Source organism: Benincasa hispida, chromosome 8, assembly GCF_027475165.1.
Source record: "Benincasa hispida cultivar pf3 chromosome 8, pf3_genome.v1.1, whole genome shotgun sequence".
In the NCBI taxonomy this organism is placed as follows: Eukaryota; Viridiplantae; Streptophyta; class Magnoliopsida; order Cucurbitales; family Cucurbitaceae; genus Benincasa; species Benincasa hispida.
Window position 1 is genome coordinate 36,603,400 of NC_143485.1, and position 19,488 is coordinate 36,622,887.

The window sequence follows — 19,488 nt, forward strand, 5'->3', positions numbered from 1 at the left end:
ATATTAAATTTAATTTTGTGAATCAAATTCATATAATTAATATTTGAATCATATTAAAATATTTATTTTCTCTCAAATAAACTTTATATTATAATGTATCAAAATACATTATAGTAACTATATCATATATAATTAGATAAAATTAATTATATCACATATAATTAATTCCCTCAATTAATTTGAATAATTCAAATTAATCCAAAAATTGATTCTCAATAATTCCCGTTGAGCTACAAAGGGGACCTCATAGACCTGTAGTTTGAAGCTCCAATGTTACGTGAATAATTAATTAAACTTCTTTAATTGAATTATTCACCATCCATTAACTATCGAGCACTTCACTAAAGACCGACAGCTGTACTCTTCGCACTACAGATATATTTCTGTGTTCATTGGATATATTCAGTCAACAGTACGATGACCCTTCACAAATTGCTCGTTAGTACAGCTAGACCAAAAATACCATTTTGCTTCTGTAGTTATATCTAACTTCTTAAGTACCACTAATCCCTCTAATGAACAATAAATCATAGTCCAACTATGATCAGACCCCTCTCAAGCCAGGAGAGGGTGTGACGCTACATTGTTCATGTAAAATCCAAACCCTAATTACTTTAAGTAAGAGTAAGTAATGTGATGTCTTCTAATGAGCTAAATGAAGCCATGTCTTAGAAAGGATAGAAGATGGAAGCAAGAAGAAATAAGCTCTTGGGTAGCTAAGTGTAAAAGTAGGACAAAATTCGGTTAAGCTAAGGAAGGTCATGCTTGATGATGGAATGCATAATAAGAATATGGATGAGACCATACCATCTAATGAGGTGTATGCTGAAGTAATATTGTGAGTGTAGTTAGCAAAAGAAAATTTGCTAAATCCTAGCCCTTCATCACCAATAGTAGGCAAGGTGGCACAAGGAGGGTTCATGCAGAATTTTGGGCGGTGATATAAGCAAAAAGGTCGAATTCATTGGGTCGGTTTGGACAAACTACATAAGCTATTTGTATAATTTCAGTGGAATTTGAAAGCTCTATGTGTCTATTTTCTGTGGCTATACTGCTGGAAGGAAAACTCGCTGGAATAAGGCTGGAGGGGCAAAATAAAGACGAAGGGTTTGTTTCTCGGATGAATGTAGGCCATTAGTGAAGAATTGAAGCTCCGGGACGAATTACGAAGCGTTTTGAGCTAAAAATTTGAGGCAATATTGTTAACTTAGTTATAAACAATTTTGTAGAATGAAACTTTTTAAGATGAGGCCTAGAAATCGAGTTATATATTTTTGAATTTTAAACTGGAAATTGTTGAACAAGCAGGCAGTTGCTTGAATTAGGGCCAATGGTGAAAGTTTGAATCTCCAGATCAAACGACGGATTTTGAGCTTAAATTTTAAGGTAATTTTGCTACGAGATTCTAAGAAAGTTTGTAGAAGGAAGTTCCTTGAGATGAATTCTGAAAATTTGGTTATGATTTATTGAAATTTAATCTGTAGCTTGATGGTCCAAATTTTTTCTAAGTGTGGGGAGTATGGGCGATCAAAGGGTGCATTCTTTTGGCACTCAATCCCTCCAAATTGGCTAGGTGTCCAACCCTCAAAGTGAATGGTAGGAGGCACAATGTGATGGTTTAGCATGTGAGCTTGATTTATTGAGTAGGCTTAAAAGGAAGACTAATGTAAACACTAAGTAGTATGCTTATATGTGTAGGTTCAACTCCCATGGAAAAGCCTATCAAGCCTTAAGGAAGAAAACTTAAAGGACCTATGAGTGACTATGTGATAATTTAATGCTTTAATGATTTAGAAACCATGATTTCTTTGAAGTTATTTCTCATGCTAAGTGTTTATATGAAGTGCCAAGCAACATATGTTTGAAACTATTTCTCAGGCTAAGTAAAACATGTTCTCCATGGAAATTGACATGATTTAAATATGTTATCTTGTCCAAATACTTTCAGCATGTTTTAAGTAACTCCATTTTTATGATGAACTAGTATGATGGATGAACTAGTTGATGATTTGAGCACTAAACCTTAGTGTTCAACTAAATGTTTATGACTAGTTTTACTTAAAACGCGATATCGAAGGACATTTGAGAAGGTATCCGCCCAATCAGATACCAAAGGACATTTGAGAAGGTATCTGACCAACTTGGTACTGAAGGGCATTCGAGAAGGTATCGGACCAACTTGATATTGAAGGACATTTGAGAAGGTATCTTAGCAGCTCGATACTGAAGGACACTTGAGAAGGTATCTGAGCAGAAGTACCTAAGGTATGACGGTACTCAGTTATAACCACTGCACATAGTTAATACAACGTCGAGGGATTGAGCAAAAGGGTTATCCCCGACTAAGGTTGACGTTAAGGGTTAGATCTAGTAGTTCACTCTCAATTAAGGATAAAGACAATCATATCTTCTCCTAGGCTAGAAGGATAGTTTGGAATTGCTAATGCTTATGAATGTTTATCAACGCATGATGTTACTAATTTATGAGTTTTCTAAGTATGTTTTCCATATCTAATGCATGCTAATAGTTTTTACCAGCTAGTTCACCACGATTTAAGCCAACTTATTTTATAAAGTATGAAGCATGCGTTAGGGTTAAAACTAAGCTTGATGTGCTATGTTTATATACCTAAGATTGCTAAAGTACATGCGTTGATATTTCTAAACACAATGAAGAGGAGTACTGAAGGTAAGAAAGATATCTGAATAAATGTACCTAAGGTGTTGACGGTACATAGAAACCTCCACGTACACGTGGGTAGTTTTGAAGAAGAGGCCGAAGTATGGGTCTCCTAGACCATAAATCAACAAAGAGAGGCCGAAGCATGGTTCTCATAGCTGATAACAGCGTTGGGAGCTAGAGCGAGGTATGCTCATTCTCAACTAAGGAATAATGATGTTTAATGGTGCTTAGGAGTAGTTATCAATACTGATGTTTAGAGGAAGTTGCTTGAGATGCCCATCGATATATTTTTAACGAGATCGACATAGGGGTCTCTCCTAGCCATAGTTTAGTATGAAGAGATCGAAGTAGGGGTCTCAATTAAGATTCAGGTTTCAAATACAATGATTGTAAAGGTTTTATGTACACGTTTGCTTGGTATAATTTAATTCTATTATTCTGTTTTCGAGCTTTCAGTTTAAACATGAGATTTATGTTTTTATTAAGTCACTTACTGGGCTTCTAGCTCACGTTTTCAACTGTTTCCTTTTAGGTAGCAGTCAGTTTCTAAAAGACTTTTCTGCTGTTGCTCTGCCATTCAAAGAAACAGGTTGAAGGAAGTGTATTGAAGACCTGTATTAGTTAGTATACATGTGTCTGTCTAGTGGCTAGTATTCTAGATGGGGCTCACTAAGTTGTATTATTCATGTATGAATAATGCTGCGAAACCTTGTAATGTAAATGTGTTAAGTTCTAAGTTAATATGTTGGTATATTGATGATATTATGTATTCAGGGTTTGAGAAAAATTTAACAGGTTAGATAGGTAGTAAGTGCCAGCAAAAAGGTTGGTAACTGTTGCAGTCACCATTCCATCCAGGTTAAGAGGGTAATCTGGTGCGGGGTGTGACAGTTCAAGCCCCGAAATCAGCCCTTGAGGGAGAAATTTATGTACTTACCCCGACGTTGGGAAGGAATGAATTTCTTTTTGTGTAGCTGTATTCCTAACTCTTCAATCAGACGAATACCCAAAAGAGTAGGTTTATTGAGTCGGTGATCTGGTCACTCTCACCTATACAAATCAAAGGATCGCCCTCATAGACAGGAGTTTACAACTCACTCAGGATTCAGGTCATGTTACCTATGGTCATCCTGGTGAAATGCAAGTCTCTATTATGAATGGTGTTATATAATGAGACTAAACATTTCGTGGTCCGGTTTTATACAAATTTCTTTATATAGAATATCCCCACTCGCATGTTTAATACATGAATGATCAGAATCAGATCATCTGTAGTACTTTACAACAATTGTAACACCTACAAAGCGGGTCATACTCGTAGTGTCACCAGGATAAGGTGCCCAACCTTATCCATCTACTACAGACCATTTAGGTTACCACTTAAACATGATCCATCTGTATGTTTCTACATACATATTTAAGCTACAAGATAACCTTAGATGTTAGTTTATTGGTTTATGGTTAATGCAATTAATTTTGAAATAAAACATCATATATTTTATTACATTAATAAAATGTTTGTACAATACAATTACAAACTATAGGACCCTACGAGATTTAGGGTATCAACCCCAACAATTGGAAGATTTTTTTTGAAGGATTTCAAATACCAATGTGGTTATAGTTTTGGGTTTTGTTGGATTTTGAATTAACCACAATATTTTGGTTATAAGTTGAAGGTTCGAGGTGTTTTGAGGCAGTCCAACAGTGTTGCAATTCATTGTTGATGATTTTTTTCTTTGGTAATTTATGAGGATGGGTCTCCATTGGGTTATTTAATGTATTGCTGGAAAATTTTGGGTTAATTCTTTATTGTTGACTTAGGATTCGGTGGAAGTCTTTGAGTGAAATTTTGGATTGACTCTTGGTTTGACCTCCATTTGGGTAAGTGATTTAAGGACACTTGAGGTAAAGTGTGTTGTGAATTTATGCTTTGTGTGGGTGAAACTGATTATGTTTTATATTATAGGTTTTGGGTCAAGAAGTTTTTACAAGCAAAGGGATAGAATCATTTTGAATTACTTTAAGGAAAGTGATTTATTACCAGTTTACCTTCGAACCCGAAGTTGACGTTAAGACTGTGAGTACATGTTTCTATTGTGATGGGAGTTCTGCCATGATTGACTGATGGATAATTGTTGAGACTATTATGGAAACTCCTGAGTTGTGTTACTATGATTGTTATAATATGATATGACTTGATATGAATTTGGACGCTGTCTGTTGCAAGATAGACCAATGCTGACTGTTAACATTCCTATCGGATTGTGTACATCCCCTATGTATGCTTCGACGTTCTTATGGTATCGCCACCTATGCTTATGATTTTAGTGACTCTTCATAGACACTTCTTATGAATGCGTGCATTCGGGTTCGTCCCTTATGCCTATGCCTATGCCTATGTTCGAGATGCACACCTTTGTCTCGATAGGAAGGCTAATATGTACACCTAGTGGGCCAAGTAGTGGGTCATTTACTGGCTATTTTTATACTCACTCTTTTATCTACGTTTTTACTTTTTTTTTAAAGATAAAGGAAAGGACAGAATAACGAATGACAAGAAGGATCCGTGACTAAGCCATTGGGACTTGTCATACGCTTTAGCCTATGTTTTATTTTCTCATATTTTCATGTTTTAATTTAGAAGTTGAACATTTAAATTCTTGATTTATTTATTCGAACATTTATTTAATTTGTTTTCCAATTGGATTTAGGGGTACCGCGAATAGTGAAATTATTTGCTTTGGATATTATTATTAGAAATCCATTTTATGAAACTTTATTGGATTTGGAAAAATTTTGTGAAAAAGTCATTTTGTGTTTTATGTATACATGTAGTAATGATCCTTTAGCCATCTTAGTGAGTTGGATCATTACAAAGATCTATTAAACATATTTCTTCAAATTCCAAATATATCAAAAAATGGTAAAAATTAAGATTTCTATGCCAATAAAATGGAAAGCAGATCCACATGGAGGTCCCAAGAATTTGGTTGAAAACTTTATAAATGGAGAGAAATTTGAGGTTTTTTTGTAGGAATGACCCAAATTGAGAGACAAAAAAAAAAGTGATTTTCTCTGCTTTTTGAAAATGAGGTTTTATTCTAAAGATATTAACATAAAAAATCATTTTTGGATCATATATTTTAAAAATGTTTGAATTTTTTCAAAGAAGCTTTTAATGTTTATTTTGTATAATTTTACCAATTCTTTACATCATTTTTTCTATATTTTTTTTCCAATAGTTACGAAGCTCCCTTAATGTTGGAGAGATAATATGCATTTATTATGAGGAAAGAAAATGCATTTAATATGATTTTCATTTTCAATTGGAGAGAGAAAATACATTTTAATATGACCTTTTTCTAGAGAGAAAATGACATTTAGTATGGTTTTATTCTCCATTTCGTTTTTCATGTTGATTTTTGATATTATGTGATATATTTCATTGTTTGTTTTGAGTATTTATGTGATATATCGTTTGTCTGTAGTATATTTCATTGTTTATTTGGAAATGTTCTAACAAATATATGAAATATATTGGTAAATATATTTAATATGTACTCATATACAACTGGTTTCACGACAACTTGTTAGTTTTTCTAGTATATTCATAGTTATTTTTAAATATACCTTAGAACATAAATGCTTGCAAATATTCTTACCAATATATGAAATATAAATGTACTCAAATCGATGATTGTATCATTCAAAATTTTTGATATAATCGTATCCATATGACAGTACAAAATAAGTTACGGTATATATCATAAATTTCATTTATATCACAGTATATATCATAAACTTAAAGTAGTCGATAATAAATAAAAAATATCTACCATAGTGTATAAATCAGAGATTGACTTAATGTTCAACATGGAACATATATAGAAGCGTATATATCATAAAACAAGAAATACAAATAAAAACAACCATCTTCGTTTATATAAAATAAACGATTATATATATAAAGAATGTGTATATATATATATATACACACATATATATACACACATATATATACACACACACATTCTTTCTTTGGTTTGTATATGTAAGAACCTTCCCCACCTTCATCTTTTCTTCTTCCCATCTCCACCTTCATCTCGTCTAGAACCCGCACTGTCAACCGGACTGCTTGCCTCTCGTCCAGAACTTGCACTGTTGACTGAATTTGCTCGACCTGTGTCGTTGATCTGGTCTACTTGCCCCACGTCGGAAGATTCGCCCCACGCCATTCGTTTCTCATCACCAGCTGCCTACAACTCACGCTATTGGGAAGGAGAAAAAAAGAGGGAGGAGGAAGAAATGCTTCAATTAGAAGGAGAAAGAATAGGGATTCCAATGTTTTTCTTTTTCTTTCTTTTAAAAATGAACATCAACCAGCACGAAATTTTAAGGTTGTGCATGGGAGAGGGAGAATCAAAATCCTAGGTATATATATATATATATATATATATATATATATTTAATGTTTTTGTTCTATGAAAAACATGGATGGGGCTTTAATGATGAATAGACACCAACATTAGTGAAAATTTGTATTCTATTAACCTATTTTTTTTTAAATAAATTATGTGTAAAAGACAACAATGTAATATGAAACTATAATTAAGGATATGTAGGGACCTCTTTTTTTAGTCCTTCTTAACGTTAAATCCGAGTGAAAGGATCAAAATGAGACTCTCGTTTACCTTTGGCTCTTTGGCTCTCTCACACTCAAGAAAAGGAAAAAAAAAAATGAAGGGTAGTTTCATGAAATCGTTTGATGATGATTTAAGCTAAGAGCAAAAATTCTTAATTTCTAAAAAATGAGGCAAAAAGCATTTTGGGTTTTAGATTTGGGTTTTTTTAATCAATTTTCTCATAAAATAGGGCAGACTGAGCCTGAAATGAAAAATTATCCTAATTGGAACCTAAACTTGGAGAAATGAGAAATTTCCTGATTGATCTTTTTTCTTTTAAAGGGGTTGAACTCTAATTGTACTTGGAAACTTTTTTATTATAGTTTTGGAAAAGATTTGCAAATGCTTATCTCCAACGGTTCGGTTATGGATTCCTGAATCCGGAGCCTTTTCACAATCCGACCCGGAAACAACTCGTGATTTTCTGTTCCGAATCTAGCTTGAGTTCTCGGTGAATTCAACATTCCCAATCGTTGCAGCTTGACCTTTCTTTCACATTGCTAGCATTGAATTCCTCAGCCGTCCGACCCTCTCGATCAACTGCAGCAATTCGCCGTCGAACAATTTCTATTTTCGCACATGATGAAATCGCCGCCGCCGTTTCCGATTTCATCGTGTATGAAATTTGAATTGTGGGCCTCGACGGCAAATTTGCAGCAGGTGATCGAGAGGATTGGACGGCTGAAGAAATTCAATGCTAGCATTGTCAAAGAGATATCAAAAGCTGCAACCATTGGAGATCTTGAATTCACCGATAACTCAAGCTAGATTCGGAACAGGAAATCACGAGTTGTTTCCGGGTCGGATCGTGACAAAGGTCCCCGGATTTAGGAAGCCATAACCGAACCGTTTGTGTTCAAAGATGAAGCATTTACAAATCTTTCCAAAACTAAAGTATTTCATCATATCTTCTTCCCAATTTTCCGGAAACTAAATTTCAGTTTTAAGTATATTACAATCTCCGCTATTTTTTTTGCTGGCGATGGGATGGGACCCGACCATTATTGGAAAATGGAAACCAATGCATTTTTTTTTTGTACTGTTGATGAATTGCTTTCGAGGATTCAAATTCCCTTCCTTGTATGTTTTCTGCGAGCCATTTTTTCAAAATCGATCCGAAAATACGACATCATCGATATTCTCAGGTACAACTCACCGTCGGAGGATAAAGTTCGCTTTCGTTGAGGTACTTTCCCGTGTAATCTTTTTCAGATTCCGGTAGATAAAAGCAGAGTATTGCTTATTGTTCAGTATACTTTGTGTATGAATTACTTGGTTAACGTTTCCAGAAATTTGTTGAAGGGGATTTTAACTTGTTGCGATGAATTTGTTGAACCGTATTATCCTTTATCTTTAATTGGACCTGTTATTGTTTGCCAGCAGGAAAGGGATGGAGGTATATAATTACTTTTCTTGTTTCCTAGCCGTGGACCTCCTTTTTGGAAATTGAAATTGACATTTTTTAAAAAAATTTCCATTTGTGAATGGAAACTGTATTTGAGTTTTCCCTTTTATTCTCTTAGCTTCCTTATGGGAATTTGTTCATGGTTGTTGATGCCAAAAGAATGGATCTAACTATAAATTTTCCGGAGGAAATAGAAGACAAAAGAGATTAAGCACGGGTTTACGAGTAACTTGATAATATAAAATAGTATAGGATTTTAGGCATCAGTTTGCGAATAACTTGATAATAGAAATAATATAGGATTTTTGGCACCTTCGACAAATGACTTTAGTCTTTTATTATAGGATAGTAACACATAACTGACATACAAGCTCATAATTTCCCTTCTTAATTTTCTGGAACAATTAATAATTCCAGGGCAGTTACACCATCACGCACTTAGATTCTCAACTTTTCGTTTGTGGCTGTTCATGGAGAATTTGGGCAGTTTCAAACTTAGTCACTCTGAGGCCTCCCATGAGTCCTCCGAGGTCTTGCAAAGGCCTTTTATTGGTCTTCCGACATCTGTCATGGGACTCTAGGCTCTTCCCATGGGCCCTCTAAGCTCTCATGGGTACTCTAAGATCCATCTAAGCTTTCCTTGAGTTCTCTGAGCTCCACTAGGCTTCTTCATGGGTCTTTTGAGCTCCACTAGGCTGCCTCATAGGTCATCTGAACTCCCTCTAAGCTCCTCAGTGGTCGTCTGAGCTCCACTAGGCTCTCTCATGGGTCATCTAAGCTCTTACTCTGGGCTCTTCTCATGGGCCCTCAAAACTTCCACTAGGCTCTCGGTCTTTGCCTACCTCGTTAAATCCATAACAATGGTCACGCTTTAGCAATTGTTACAAATAATTTTGTGTTTTTTCATGTTTTCTGATGGTTTTAGTAAATCTATCCAGGTACTTGTCCCCAGTGCATTCCTCGGAAGTCAGGATTCTATTTCATCAATGTTGAGTCGCAGGATCAATAGCTATAGTTCATCTGATTTAGAGGAACTTCTAGAGATTGAGACAAGATGTCGGCAGGTATGTTTTCTATATACCTGCTGAAAGTTTCTCTCGTGACACGGGTTTGGAAATTAAAATTACTAGAAGTGGTTGCTTCAAGTTGTAGGAAATATTCTTCCTGTGACCCGTATAATTTCACATTCCACTTGAGATTTTTTAAATGTCTGTAGTATTGGCTCAAGTTTGGACATAAAGTCCCTTTTTCTCAAAATAAGAAAAGACATTATGTTCCTAGGTATTATATGTGTCCTGCATCTTTGTGTAAATTTGATAGGTTCGTGCCTTTTTCATCTCCTTTAAGCCTTTTCCTTTTTCATCTCCTTTAAGCTTTTTCTTTAATTGGTATCATTTTTAATTATGCGGCTGAAGAAAGAAAAATGTTTAAGTCCTGGAGAAAGAAAATAACCCTAAATAAGGAACTTCGAAGAGAGCTGGATATGTCAACAAGAAATGCCTCCACATTTTGTCGAAGTGTTGAGAAATTGGTTGAAAACAAGGAGAGATCAGAAAATACTATGAGGAATGACAGAGTTTAAATAGATAATGTAGGGTCCAGGTTTTATTTGTTGGCTTGGCTGCTAGTTATTTTGAGTTATAATCCTGATGAATTTACTTTTTGTTGGTGCCATCATATATTTGTTTACTCTGTACCTGCTTTCCATCATATCTGGTCCTAGAGAATCCATTACTAACTTTTGAAATGCTAGTTCAAAAGTGGATGAAAATTAGCAGTTGCACTATTTGCAGATGCAAATTCAAAAGTCAAAATGGATGTGATGGCAAAGCAGATACAGGATTATTAACTTTCTGTGAAGCAACTCAAGCTATGATGATGCATGTGCTTGTCTCTGATATCTAACAGAAAGATGCAAGATTCTTATGGAGATCCCATTTTCTTTTTCCTAATTTTGAGCTGCCTATAGAATCCAATTGGTTTAGTCGATTGGTTCTTCTTTTAGCCAATATGATTCTGTTTAACTTAGAAAGTCTTCTGTTAAGCCTTGATTAACGAACCTACAAAAGCCTTCAAATTGTATCTGATTAAACCAGGATATATAAAGCCTCCAGGTGTTAACGTTCTGGTGGTTGACAGGAGGAGTTAAGAGAGGAGAAGTTAAAGCAAAAGAAGAAGCAGAAGATCTTGCTCAAGAAATGGCTGAGCTAAGGTACCAAATTACTGGTTTGCTTGAAGAAGAGTGCAACTGTGTCAAGTGCCGGGCTTGCATTGAACAGGCGTTTTTACAGAGGATTGCCCAGTTAGAGGCACAGGTTTTATGCCTGGATTTGAAGTGTCTTATATCCCACTTGGAGCACCAAATCCATTTATTATTATTTTTTTAACTAACAGCTTCTGATTTACAGGTTCTAAAAGAACAAAACAGATCATTTCCTGTTGCAAGGTGCTGGCGAATTAATTAAAAGCTGCTTGAGAAAGAAAGAACGTAAATAAGAGGTTTGCATTGCTTTACTAATGTCATGATTCTTGTAACATTTGCAATGGAGTAGCTTACTTTCTGAGTGCCTCTGGTACAGGACTGGTGAATTTCATTGCAAAACAAAACAATGACCTCCTATATCTTCCTCTTGGTTTTCCCAGATGTCGCTGTGTTGATTAGAAAACTTTGCAACCCAACTTTGTACCAACTACACTCAGCCAATTCAGCTTCTTACAGAGCAAATACACATGCATTTGTAGATGATGATAAAGGTTAGTAGGTTCCATAAATGGAGTTGTGCTATAAAGTTTTACTCATTGTTGCTGCAATCGGGAATATGAAGTAGATTTGCTTTGCCATAGTTCTATCTGGCAGCTCTGATTCTGAATCTTTGATCTGAGCGGCCCTTTCTCAGGAGTTATGTGAAGCGTGTATTTATCAACAGTGTGTTTGTTTGTCATAGTTTCATCACTGTTATAGATATATATGTATTTTGTATTTGAAACAAGAATGCTGGATTTGTGTATTTTATAAAATGGGAAGTTTTGTATGCACCCATTCCATGTATTTTTAATTCACTCATTACTTCTGCTCATCTTGTTTTGCCAAATTAAACTCAGTGGCTTCAATTAATAATGTGGGAAAACTGGTGGTGAGTCTAGTGATAAGTGATTCTAGGCTAGTGGGATTTCAATTCAATAGGACTTTTTTCATGTAGGTAGGATCAGAAATAAAGATGGTGAAAAAAAAAAGTGAGTTCATATATTGTTACAGAGTACAATATTAAAATTGAAGGATTAAATGATAAAATGGTTTTTCTTTTAATTGACCCAACTGTCTTAAAGTCTTTTTTTTTTTCCTTTTTTTCTTTTGTCGTGAAATACCAATGAATCACATGAATCAGAATATTTATAAATATAGTAAAATGTCATTATCTATGAATGATAAACACTGATAGACTACAATCATCAATTATTGATAGATATTTATTAATGTCTATCGTAGATATATTGTGATATTTTGCTATATTTAAAAATATTCTCAGCAGTTTTGTCATTTAAAACAACTTTTTTTTTTTTTTAATGTTAGTATTTTATAAGCAATAATATTAATAATTTCAAAACCTTGCATGACTACCTGTAACATTCTATTACCATGAAGTTTCTATCCAATTCTTTAAAATTCATGTCAAAGTGAACTTAGCTTAGTGATATTAATATGACTTCCATCCCTAAAGGTCACCGGTTCTATCTATCCCCCAATTTGTAAAAAAAATCTTTAAAATCCATGGACCTATTATCACAAAATTGAAAGTTTATGGCTTTATTAGATATAAAATTGAAATTATGTAGTTCAAAAACTAAATAGACCACATATTATAAAGTTTAAAGACTAAATTTGTAATTTAACTTGTATTTTTCAATTCACCAATCGTGGAATGGAAAATTCATTCATATACCTTTGTAATGAGTATTTATGTCTTATCAATGGAGTTTTTGTACGAATAACCCTCTATTGAGGGCCTTTATATTTTTTGACTCACCCCACAAATATATAAAATCTAATTTTATGCTTACATCAGAGAACACTATCAATTTTGTAAGTGACATCGTCTTAAGAATGAATTTCTCAGCTCGATGGTGGCTTATCCTAACCCGATGTCATGGGTCAACACGACATCATCACTTTTTCCATTCAGCATCACCTCCCATGAGGGACACCCATCCTAGCTCGATGTTTTTTCTACAGTACTGTCCCGATTTTAAACTAAAAGCGCACTTTTGTAGTGAGCATTTGTGTCTTATTATCCATTGGATTATGCCAAAAGTTGAAATTAGAAAGAAAGAAATAAAAATAACAACAATAATAATAAGACTTTTCAGAATTTCTTGTATCTGATGGTTAAAAATTGCAACGGGTGGAACCTTCCAAGCGCTTAAAGTGAAATAATTGTGTTTCAGAAGCAATCAAAAGCTGAATTTCACACTGGACATCATTGATCGCTCCCTAACTTTTGACAAAACCCATCGGCGCTATTTGGTCCTTTTTTTAATCCAAAAGGTCAATGGAGCGGTTCATGAGGTCAAGGTTGTCTTCTTAATTGTTCAACTTCTTTCTTCGTGGATGCTAATTTCCTTTTCAACAATTTCCTCAAACGCGGTTTCTTAATTGATTTTCTCGTTGCCCAAGTCTACTATGGCGCCTTTAAATTCTAGAATTGGGTTCTGATTTTTGCAGTTTCTTTGCTTTTGGGTTTGTGAAATAGTTCCGTTCTCTTCGTTCTCTGAACTCTCTCAAGGTACTCGAGGTTTTTTTGTTTTTTTTTTTTCACATAGTTCTTTTCTTTCTTGGATTTTTGTATCTGGGTTTTGATCATCAACTTTCTCCTTCGCCTTTACATGATGTTCTTAGTTAGCTTGTTTCTGTTTTTGATCGTGCCATCGACTGTTCTGTTCTTACATCCATTTGTATGTGCTTATTAGATCAATTTGTATCTAACCTGTTTGATGTTTTGTTTGAACAAGAATCTAAATCTTATAACATCCCACTGGCACTGTTCGTTTTACCTTGAATGAAATTGATTGTTATGATCGATTTTTCCCTTGTTGTATTTTGTTTCTTCTGCTAATATGATTGTGATGCTTTACTTTTCCAGGAAAAACCATTAACCTGTTGGATTACTTTGTTCCATTTACATTAAATCGAATTTTGGCATTCTAGCTCTTGGGAAAATGTTTGGTTCAAGGAAGGCTCATTTTAGGATAGGAAAACATAGTTCTACCCCAAACCCTTTTGAGTCCGATGATGGTGTTAAAGCTCAGCAAAACCAGGTTTCCTCACAAAGGACTTCCTCAGACCCTTCATTATTGACAGAGAACTTTAGCTCCAACCCTTTTGATGATGATCATGGACATGCCCCCTCTTCTTCAAGTTCTCTAACTTGGTCAGAAAGGAACAAGTACAAGAATGATTTTCGTGATTCAGGAGGTATAGAAAACCAATCAGTGCAGGAACTGGAAAATTATGCTGTTTATAAAGCTGAGGAGACAACAAAAGCAGTAAATGGCTGTCTAAAGATTGCTGAAGAGATAAGGGAGGATGCTACCCAAACTTTGGTTACCTTGCATCACCAGGGAGAGCAAATTACCAGGACTCATATGGTTGCTGCTGACATCGATTACGATCTCAGTCGGGTATGTTCGAACTACTATTTGTTCATTTTTGAAATTTTAATGATTTGATCTTGGTGTTCCATGGTTTAGAAAATTATCAGCATTAACTTTGCCTGTAGAAGTATAAGCTCTTTCATTTCTTTATTTGTTTGATGAATGAATCTCCTGTAATGTTATGTGTTAAGCGAACTTTTTTCTTTTCATGAATGCAATATCAGGGAGAGAAACTGCTTGGAAATCTAGGGGGAATGTTCTCCAAGACTTGGAAGCCAAAGAAAACTCGACCAATATCAGGACCTATTATAAACTCAGGTTAGCTTCTTTTCTTTGGAGATTTACCATGACGGTTCTGCTCATGAGACTCTGGGTTAGATTATGGCACTTGTTGAAATCCTGTGCAACTGATCCGTTTATGCGTAATTTGTAGATGATTTAGTAAGAAGAAAGGGCAACCACTTGGAGCAAAAGGAAAGGTTGGGATTGACTCATCATAAGGGGCGGACCAATACAAAAACTGCATTTGCTGAACCTACCAGTGCAATTCAAAAAGTCGAGGTTTGTATTTGCTCTCTGTAAATAATTACTTAAAAACAGTACATTGACATCTAAACAGGGCATGAATTGTTGCATTTACTCCGTCGAACTAATTATTTCTTCATTCTTTTTGCTTTATAATCTTTCTTCTTCTTTTTAATGAGAAACAAAACTTTTCTATGGAAATGATAAGAATGATTAATGCTCAATAATACCAAATTACATGAAGGAGCAAAAAAAAACAAGAGACGAATCACTAGTAAAACATAATTGGAAAAATTCCATAAGCAAAAATTACACATCAACAAAGTGAACAAAAGCCGAACTAATAAGGAAATAAAAAGGCCGACAGTTGAGATTGGGGTCCTGAGAAGAGTAGCTAGCAAAGAATGTAGTAAGAGAACATTATAGAGAGGCATATTTATCATTTCCAAAACGCAGAATCATTCATTTCACATAAGCTGTGTTTCAAAAATATACATGAAACAGGTAGAAAAGGTGAAGCAAGATGATGCACTATCTGATATGAGTGATATCTTGGTAGAGCTGAAGGAAATGGCTGTTGACATGGGTTGTGAAATTGATAGGTTAGTTTCTATCTTCTATATTCCAGAAAACTTTTGTGCCTGTTCTGGCAAGTGGACAAAAGGACTGGGTGTATATTAGAACCTGAGATGATTTTGTTGCTTATTACAGGCAGAATAATGTTTTGGATCGTGCTTCTGATGATGTCGAGGTGCTTGGTGACCGAGTTAAAGATGCCAACCGACGCGGTCGTCGTTTGCTTGGAAGATAGAGTTCAAGGCCCTCACATTTGGGGTTGGTCTACTGATGCTTATTTGCATCTTCCATCTCTCGTTTACTCCATTTTCCTGGCTTTGTATTCTTTTTGCTTCCAGAAGTTGATATTATGCCCCGTCCTTGCTGACATTTTTTTTATTTGAGATCAATAAATACTTCATTAGTACTAGAACGTAACTGCACTGATTCAAAAATTGGGAGTTCCAAGCTACCGTATTCGAACAATTCCAGTTTAATAAACTAGAATCGTGCATTTTCGAACACGGGATTCTTTGACAATTCAAGTTCTGATGAGTCTAAAATGATATGAACAAAGATGCAGTAATGCTATCTTCAGAAACAACTGAAATGTGAAGTTTTTGCCAATATAATCTAAGCAAACAAGTATTCTCCATACTTTCAAGCTGATATGAGCGCAAAACAAGGTCAAATAAGTTCCTGGAGACGGGGGCAAATCAATTCTAGTTCAAGATACGTGAGAAACTATGAACATATCAGCTAAATCATAAGCGTCTTGCAAGAAATCAATTGCAAGATACAAGCAACTCAAAGCAACCAAATTTCGATTGAGTTAGATGTTGAAATGCCTATAAGACAAAGCATTTCTTATCAAGTAACAGGGGTGCCATCCAAGTCCACAGAACTTCCTCTTTTTTAGCATTGCATAGAACATGGCTCATTGTCATTCTGATAATCTTCAAAGGCATCGGACATTATTTAAAACCCAGAAGAGAAAATTCACCAATCCATCATAATAGAACTCAAATACTTGATAAATTGGGGAAAAGGAAAAAAAAAATCCCTAATTTCCCTTTCGAAATTAAGCTCGCAAGAGAACTTCAGAAGGCGAAGGAAAGAACTTTGCTCATTGTTGATAACAACAGAATGTCAATTTACAGTTCGATTCTCACAAAAATTCTCAAATACTACAAATTCATTGAACCCAAAAAAAATGGAAATCAGAGGTTTACATCCATGATGCTCTTGACCTTAGGCGCGTAAAGAGAGTAAACAAGGGCCTGCCGCTTCGCAACCTCGAGCTGAGCTTTGCCGCCGGCGTAGGCGGAGGAGATGGATGAAGCGTCGGAGAGGCTCTGATTTTCTCGGAAGGCATCAATTGTGCGGCGTTTGGTGTATTCTCTGATGTTATAATCGGGAAATTGACGCGCCGTTCGCAGGAGAGAACGAAAGAGCGAGAGGACCTCAGACCTAGATGGAGTTGCCATCTATGACGCAAGAGACGAGGGATAGAGAGAAGAAGCAGAGGATAAAATGCCGAAGCTTCTGCTTTTGTTGGGTATATTTGAGGTAAAAAAATACCATTATTCTTTTTATTCTAAAAAAAACTTTCATGAACGTTGCAAAAATATTCTAAATAGAAATTCTTTAGAATTTGGATGGAAATTGAGATGTGAAATATCGTAGGAGGTGACATAGACGAAAATTTGAATCACCACATCATTTTAAGTCATCACCATACAGTTCTAAGTCTCGATTTCTAGAAAATTCTATAGAATTTATACTCCAAGGATAGTTTTGAAACATTTATGAAAATTGAGGGTAATATCGCAATTGAAAGTGTAGAGGTATTTTTAAAATAAAAGGTAGCCTATTTGAAAATTAGGGTGAGTATTGGGCGGGCGTGGTCGGTTTTGGACAAAAATCGCCGTTAGTCACCAAACTCATAGGTTTTATTGAGCGGCTTCCATCAGTTTCAGAGATAGGCCAAACGCCGACCATCGAGTGCACAGTTGGATTTGATCAGTTTGTTTTAGCAATGAGCTCTGGAAGAATAATGAAAACGTTGATTGAAAAGAAATTAAAAAAAAAAAAATAGAGAGAGAGGATTTCCTTTCAGCCACCCCATTCTATTGAGGTGTACAAGCACACAAACTTTGGTAGACAATGCCTTTAGAAGACAGAAAATCACGAAGATTATTATTAAGGAACTCGCAACCATTGTCACTACGAAGAATAACAATTTTGGTGTTGAACTGAGTCTCAACAGAAGTGTAAAATTGTTGAAATACCGATGAAACTTATTTATCAGTGAGGAGAAAACCCATGTAAGATAGGTATGACCATTAATAAATATCAAAAACCACCGTTTTCCCTCGAAGAGGTGGTAATACTCGAGGGACCCTAAACATCACTATGGATAATGGTGAAGGGCTGAGAAGGTTTGTAAGGTTGAGACGGAAAGGTGATTTTATGCTGTTTTGCACAAATGCACATATCACAAGATAGATAATAGACATAAACTTTATTGAATAAATGAGGAAATAAATATTTCATATATTTGAAATTTAGTTACCAAGGCAAAAATGGCACAATATACAATCTTTTTTTGAAGTTGAAAATAAGAAGACGACAAACTAGTCCTGTAACAGTTCCTAGAGAAAGCATCATCATAAAAAACAGAGTCCCCTATTGTGCCGGGCAGTGCCAACCATCTTCCCATAGCTCAAGTCCTGAAAGAAAACATTATCTGATGAGAAAGCAACTTAACAATTCAGATCCCTAGTTATCTTACTAATAGTTGTAAGATATTTTGGATAGATGCAGCACGTTCTGTAAAGTTAAACCATCAAAAGGAGGAATATGACTCTTGCCTGCAATAGAAGCAAATGACCCATTTGCAACCGAATCTTTTCATTACCAGCACTCTGAAGATATTATAAAAAATTATCAGAAGATCCAGTCAAATAATCTGTAGCCTCTAAATCATGTATCCATAGTTTCTTACCATTTATGCTGAGGAGACTTAAGGATTGAGAGGTACCTGATTGAGCAACAACCCCCAGGGAAGAGACATCGGGGTCACTTTGGCAATTCACCTAAGGTGTGACCAGGGGCACTTGCAGATTCACTCATAAGGGCCTAACCAGGATTAGACCTGTCATTTGGAGGACGTCTTCTGCCATTCGGTAGTCTACCATGTAACTTCCAGCACTGATCTTTTGTATGCTAAGATTTCTTGCAATGTTCATACACCGGGGTCTGTTTCCCATTTTGCTTGTACTATCAAAACCAGATAATTTCGTGCTGAAAATAGTAGAATCGATAGCAGATACAAACATGATGTTCATAGCACTGGCTCTGTCTTCTTCTAGATGAACCTCAGAACACACTTCCATAAGAGAAGGTATAGGCATTTGTTCCAGTATATGGTTTCGCACCGTATCAAATTTGGAGTTCAAACCAGCTAGGAAATCATAAACACGATCAACTTTCTTAATCTTGGAATATTGAACACCTCTACAAGGGAAATCTTAGACAATTTCACGATACAGGTCCATCTCCTGCCAGATTGCATTTGCACTTGTGAGCCTGTTTACGTAGAGTGTAAAGATGAGACACATTTTTCCTCTTAGAATATAATTTATGAACTGCATCCCAGATATCTCAAGCAATCGCAACATACAACAACGGTTTCCCTATCTAAGATTCCATATTATTAAGCAGCAGTGATTGAAGCATTGAGTTTTCTCCTTTCCAAATGCATTCCTGAGGATCCCCTAGCCTAGGTCTTAGTATCTCACCAGTTAGATACCCAAACTTGTGACGCCCCTTAGGAGTCATTTTAATGGACCGAGACTAGAAGAAATAATTCTGAACATTCAACTTTTCTTCTATAATTAACCCTATGAAATTTTTCATAGATTCAGACAAATATTTGGTAGTAGTTAAAGCAGGAAAAGAGATTACTGGATTTTCTGGATACA

At 35.4% G+C, this 19,488-nt stretch overlaps 3 protein-coding genes across 8 annotated transcripts; 2 read left to right on the plus strand and 1 right to left on the minus strand.

The window, feature by feature from the left end:
- Positions 1–7,818: 7,818 nt before the first annotated feature.
- Positions 7,819–11,809, plus strand: LOC120082552 (uncharacterized). 4 transcript variants are annotated; one of them, XM_090316197.1, is made up of 5 exons: positions 7,819–8,554; positions 9,712–9,837; positions 10,913–11,088; positions 11,182–11,272; positions 11,353–11,809. In XM_090316197.1, exons 2-4 carry the CDS (start codon positions 9,828–9,830, stop codon positions 11,236–11,238), a joined length of 243 nt encoding a protein of 80 aa, XP_090172323.1. In that variant the 5' UTR covers positions 7,819–8,554; positions 9,712–9,827; the 3' UTR covers positions 11,239–11,272; positions 11,353–11,809. The 4 variants fall into 4 exon arrangements, 2 of the variants coding, with proteins under 2 accessions (XP_090172323.1, XP_090172324.1); XM_090316198.1 differs by having other exon boundaries at positions 11,417–11,809; XR_005483213.2 differs by lacking the exon at positions 9,712–9,837.
- A 1,282-nt stretch (positions 11,810–13,091) lies between these two features.
- On the plus strand, positions 13,092–15,932 carry LOC120083290 (SNAP25 homologous protein SNAP33-like). 3 transcript variants are annotated; one of them, XM_039038966.2, is made up of 7 exons: positions 13,137–13,343; positions 13,494–13,554; positions 13,912–14,449; positions 14,647–14,740; positions 14,856–14,983; positions 15,452–15,549; positions 15,659–15,932. In XM_039038966.2, the coding sequence occupies exons 3-7, from the start codon at positions 13,988–13,990 to the stop codon at positions 15,756–15,758; spliced, it is 882 nt and encodes a 293-aa protein (XP_038894894.1). In that variant the 5' UTR covers positions 13,137–13,343; positions 13,494–13,554; positions 13,912–13,987; the 3' UTR covers positions 15,759–15,932. The 3 variants fall into 3 exon arrangements, with proteins under 3 accessions (XP_038894895.1, XP_038894894.1, XP_090172325.1); XM_039038967.2 differs by lacking the exon at positions 13,494–13,554 and having other exon boundaries at positions 13,092–13,343; XM_090316199.1 differs by lacking the exon at positions 13,137–13,343 and having other exon boundaries at positions 13,363–13,554.
- Positions 15,933–16,601: 669 nt separating this feature from the next.
- Positions 16,602–18,175, minus strand: LOC120083291 (LYR family of Fe/S cluster biogenesis protein). The gene has a single exon (XM_090316200.1). The coding sequence runs from the start codon at positions 16,987–16,989 to the stop codon at positions 16,723–16,725; it is 267 nt and encodes an 88-aa protein (XP_090172326.1). The 5' UTR covers positions 16,990–18,175; the 3' UTR covers positions 16,602–16,722.
- Positions 18,176–19,488: the final 1,313 nt, after the last annotated feature.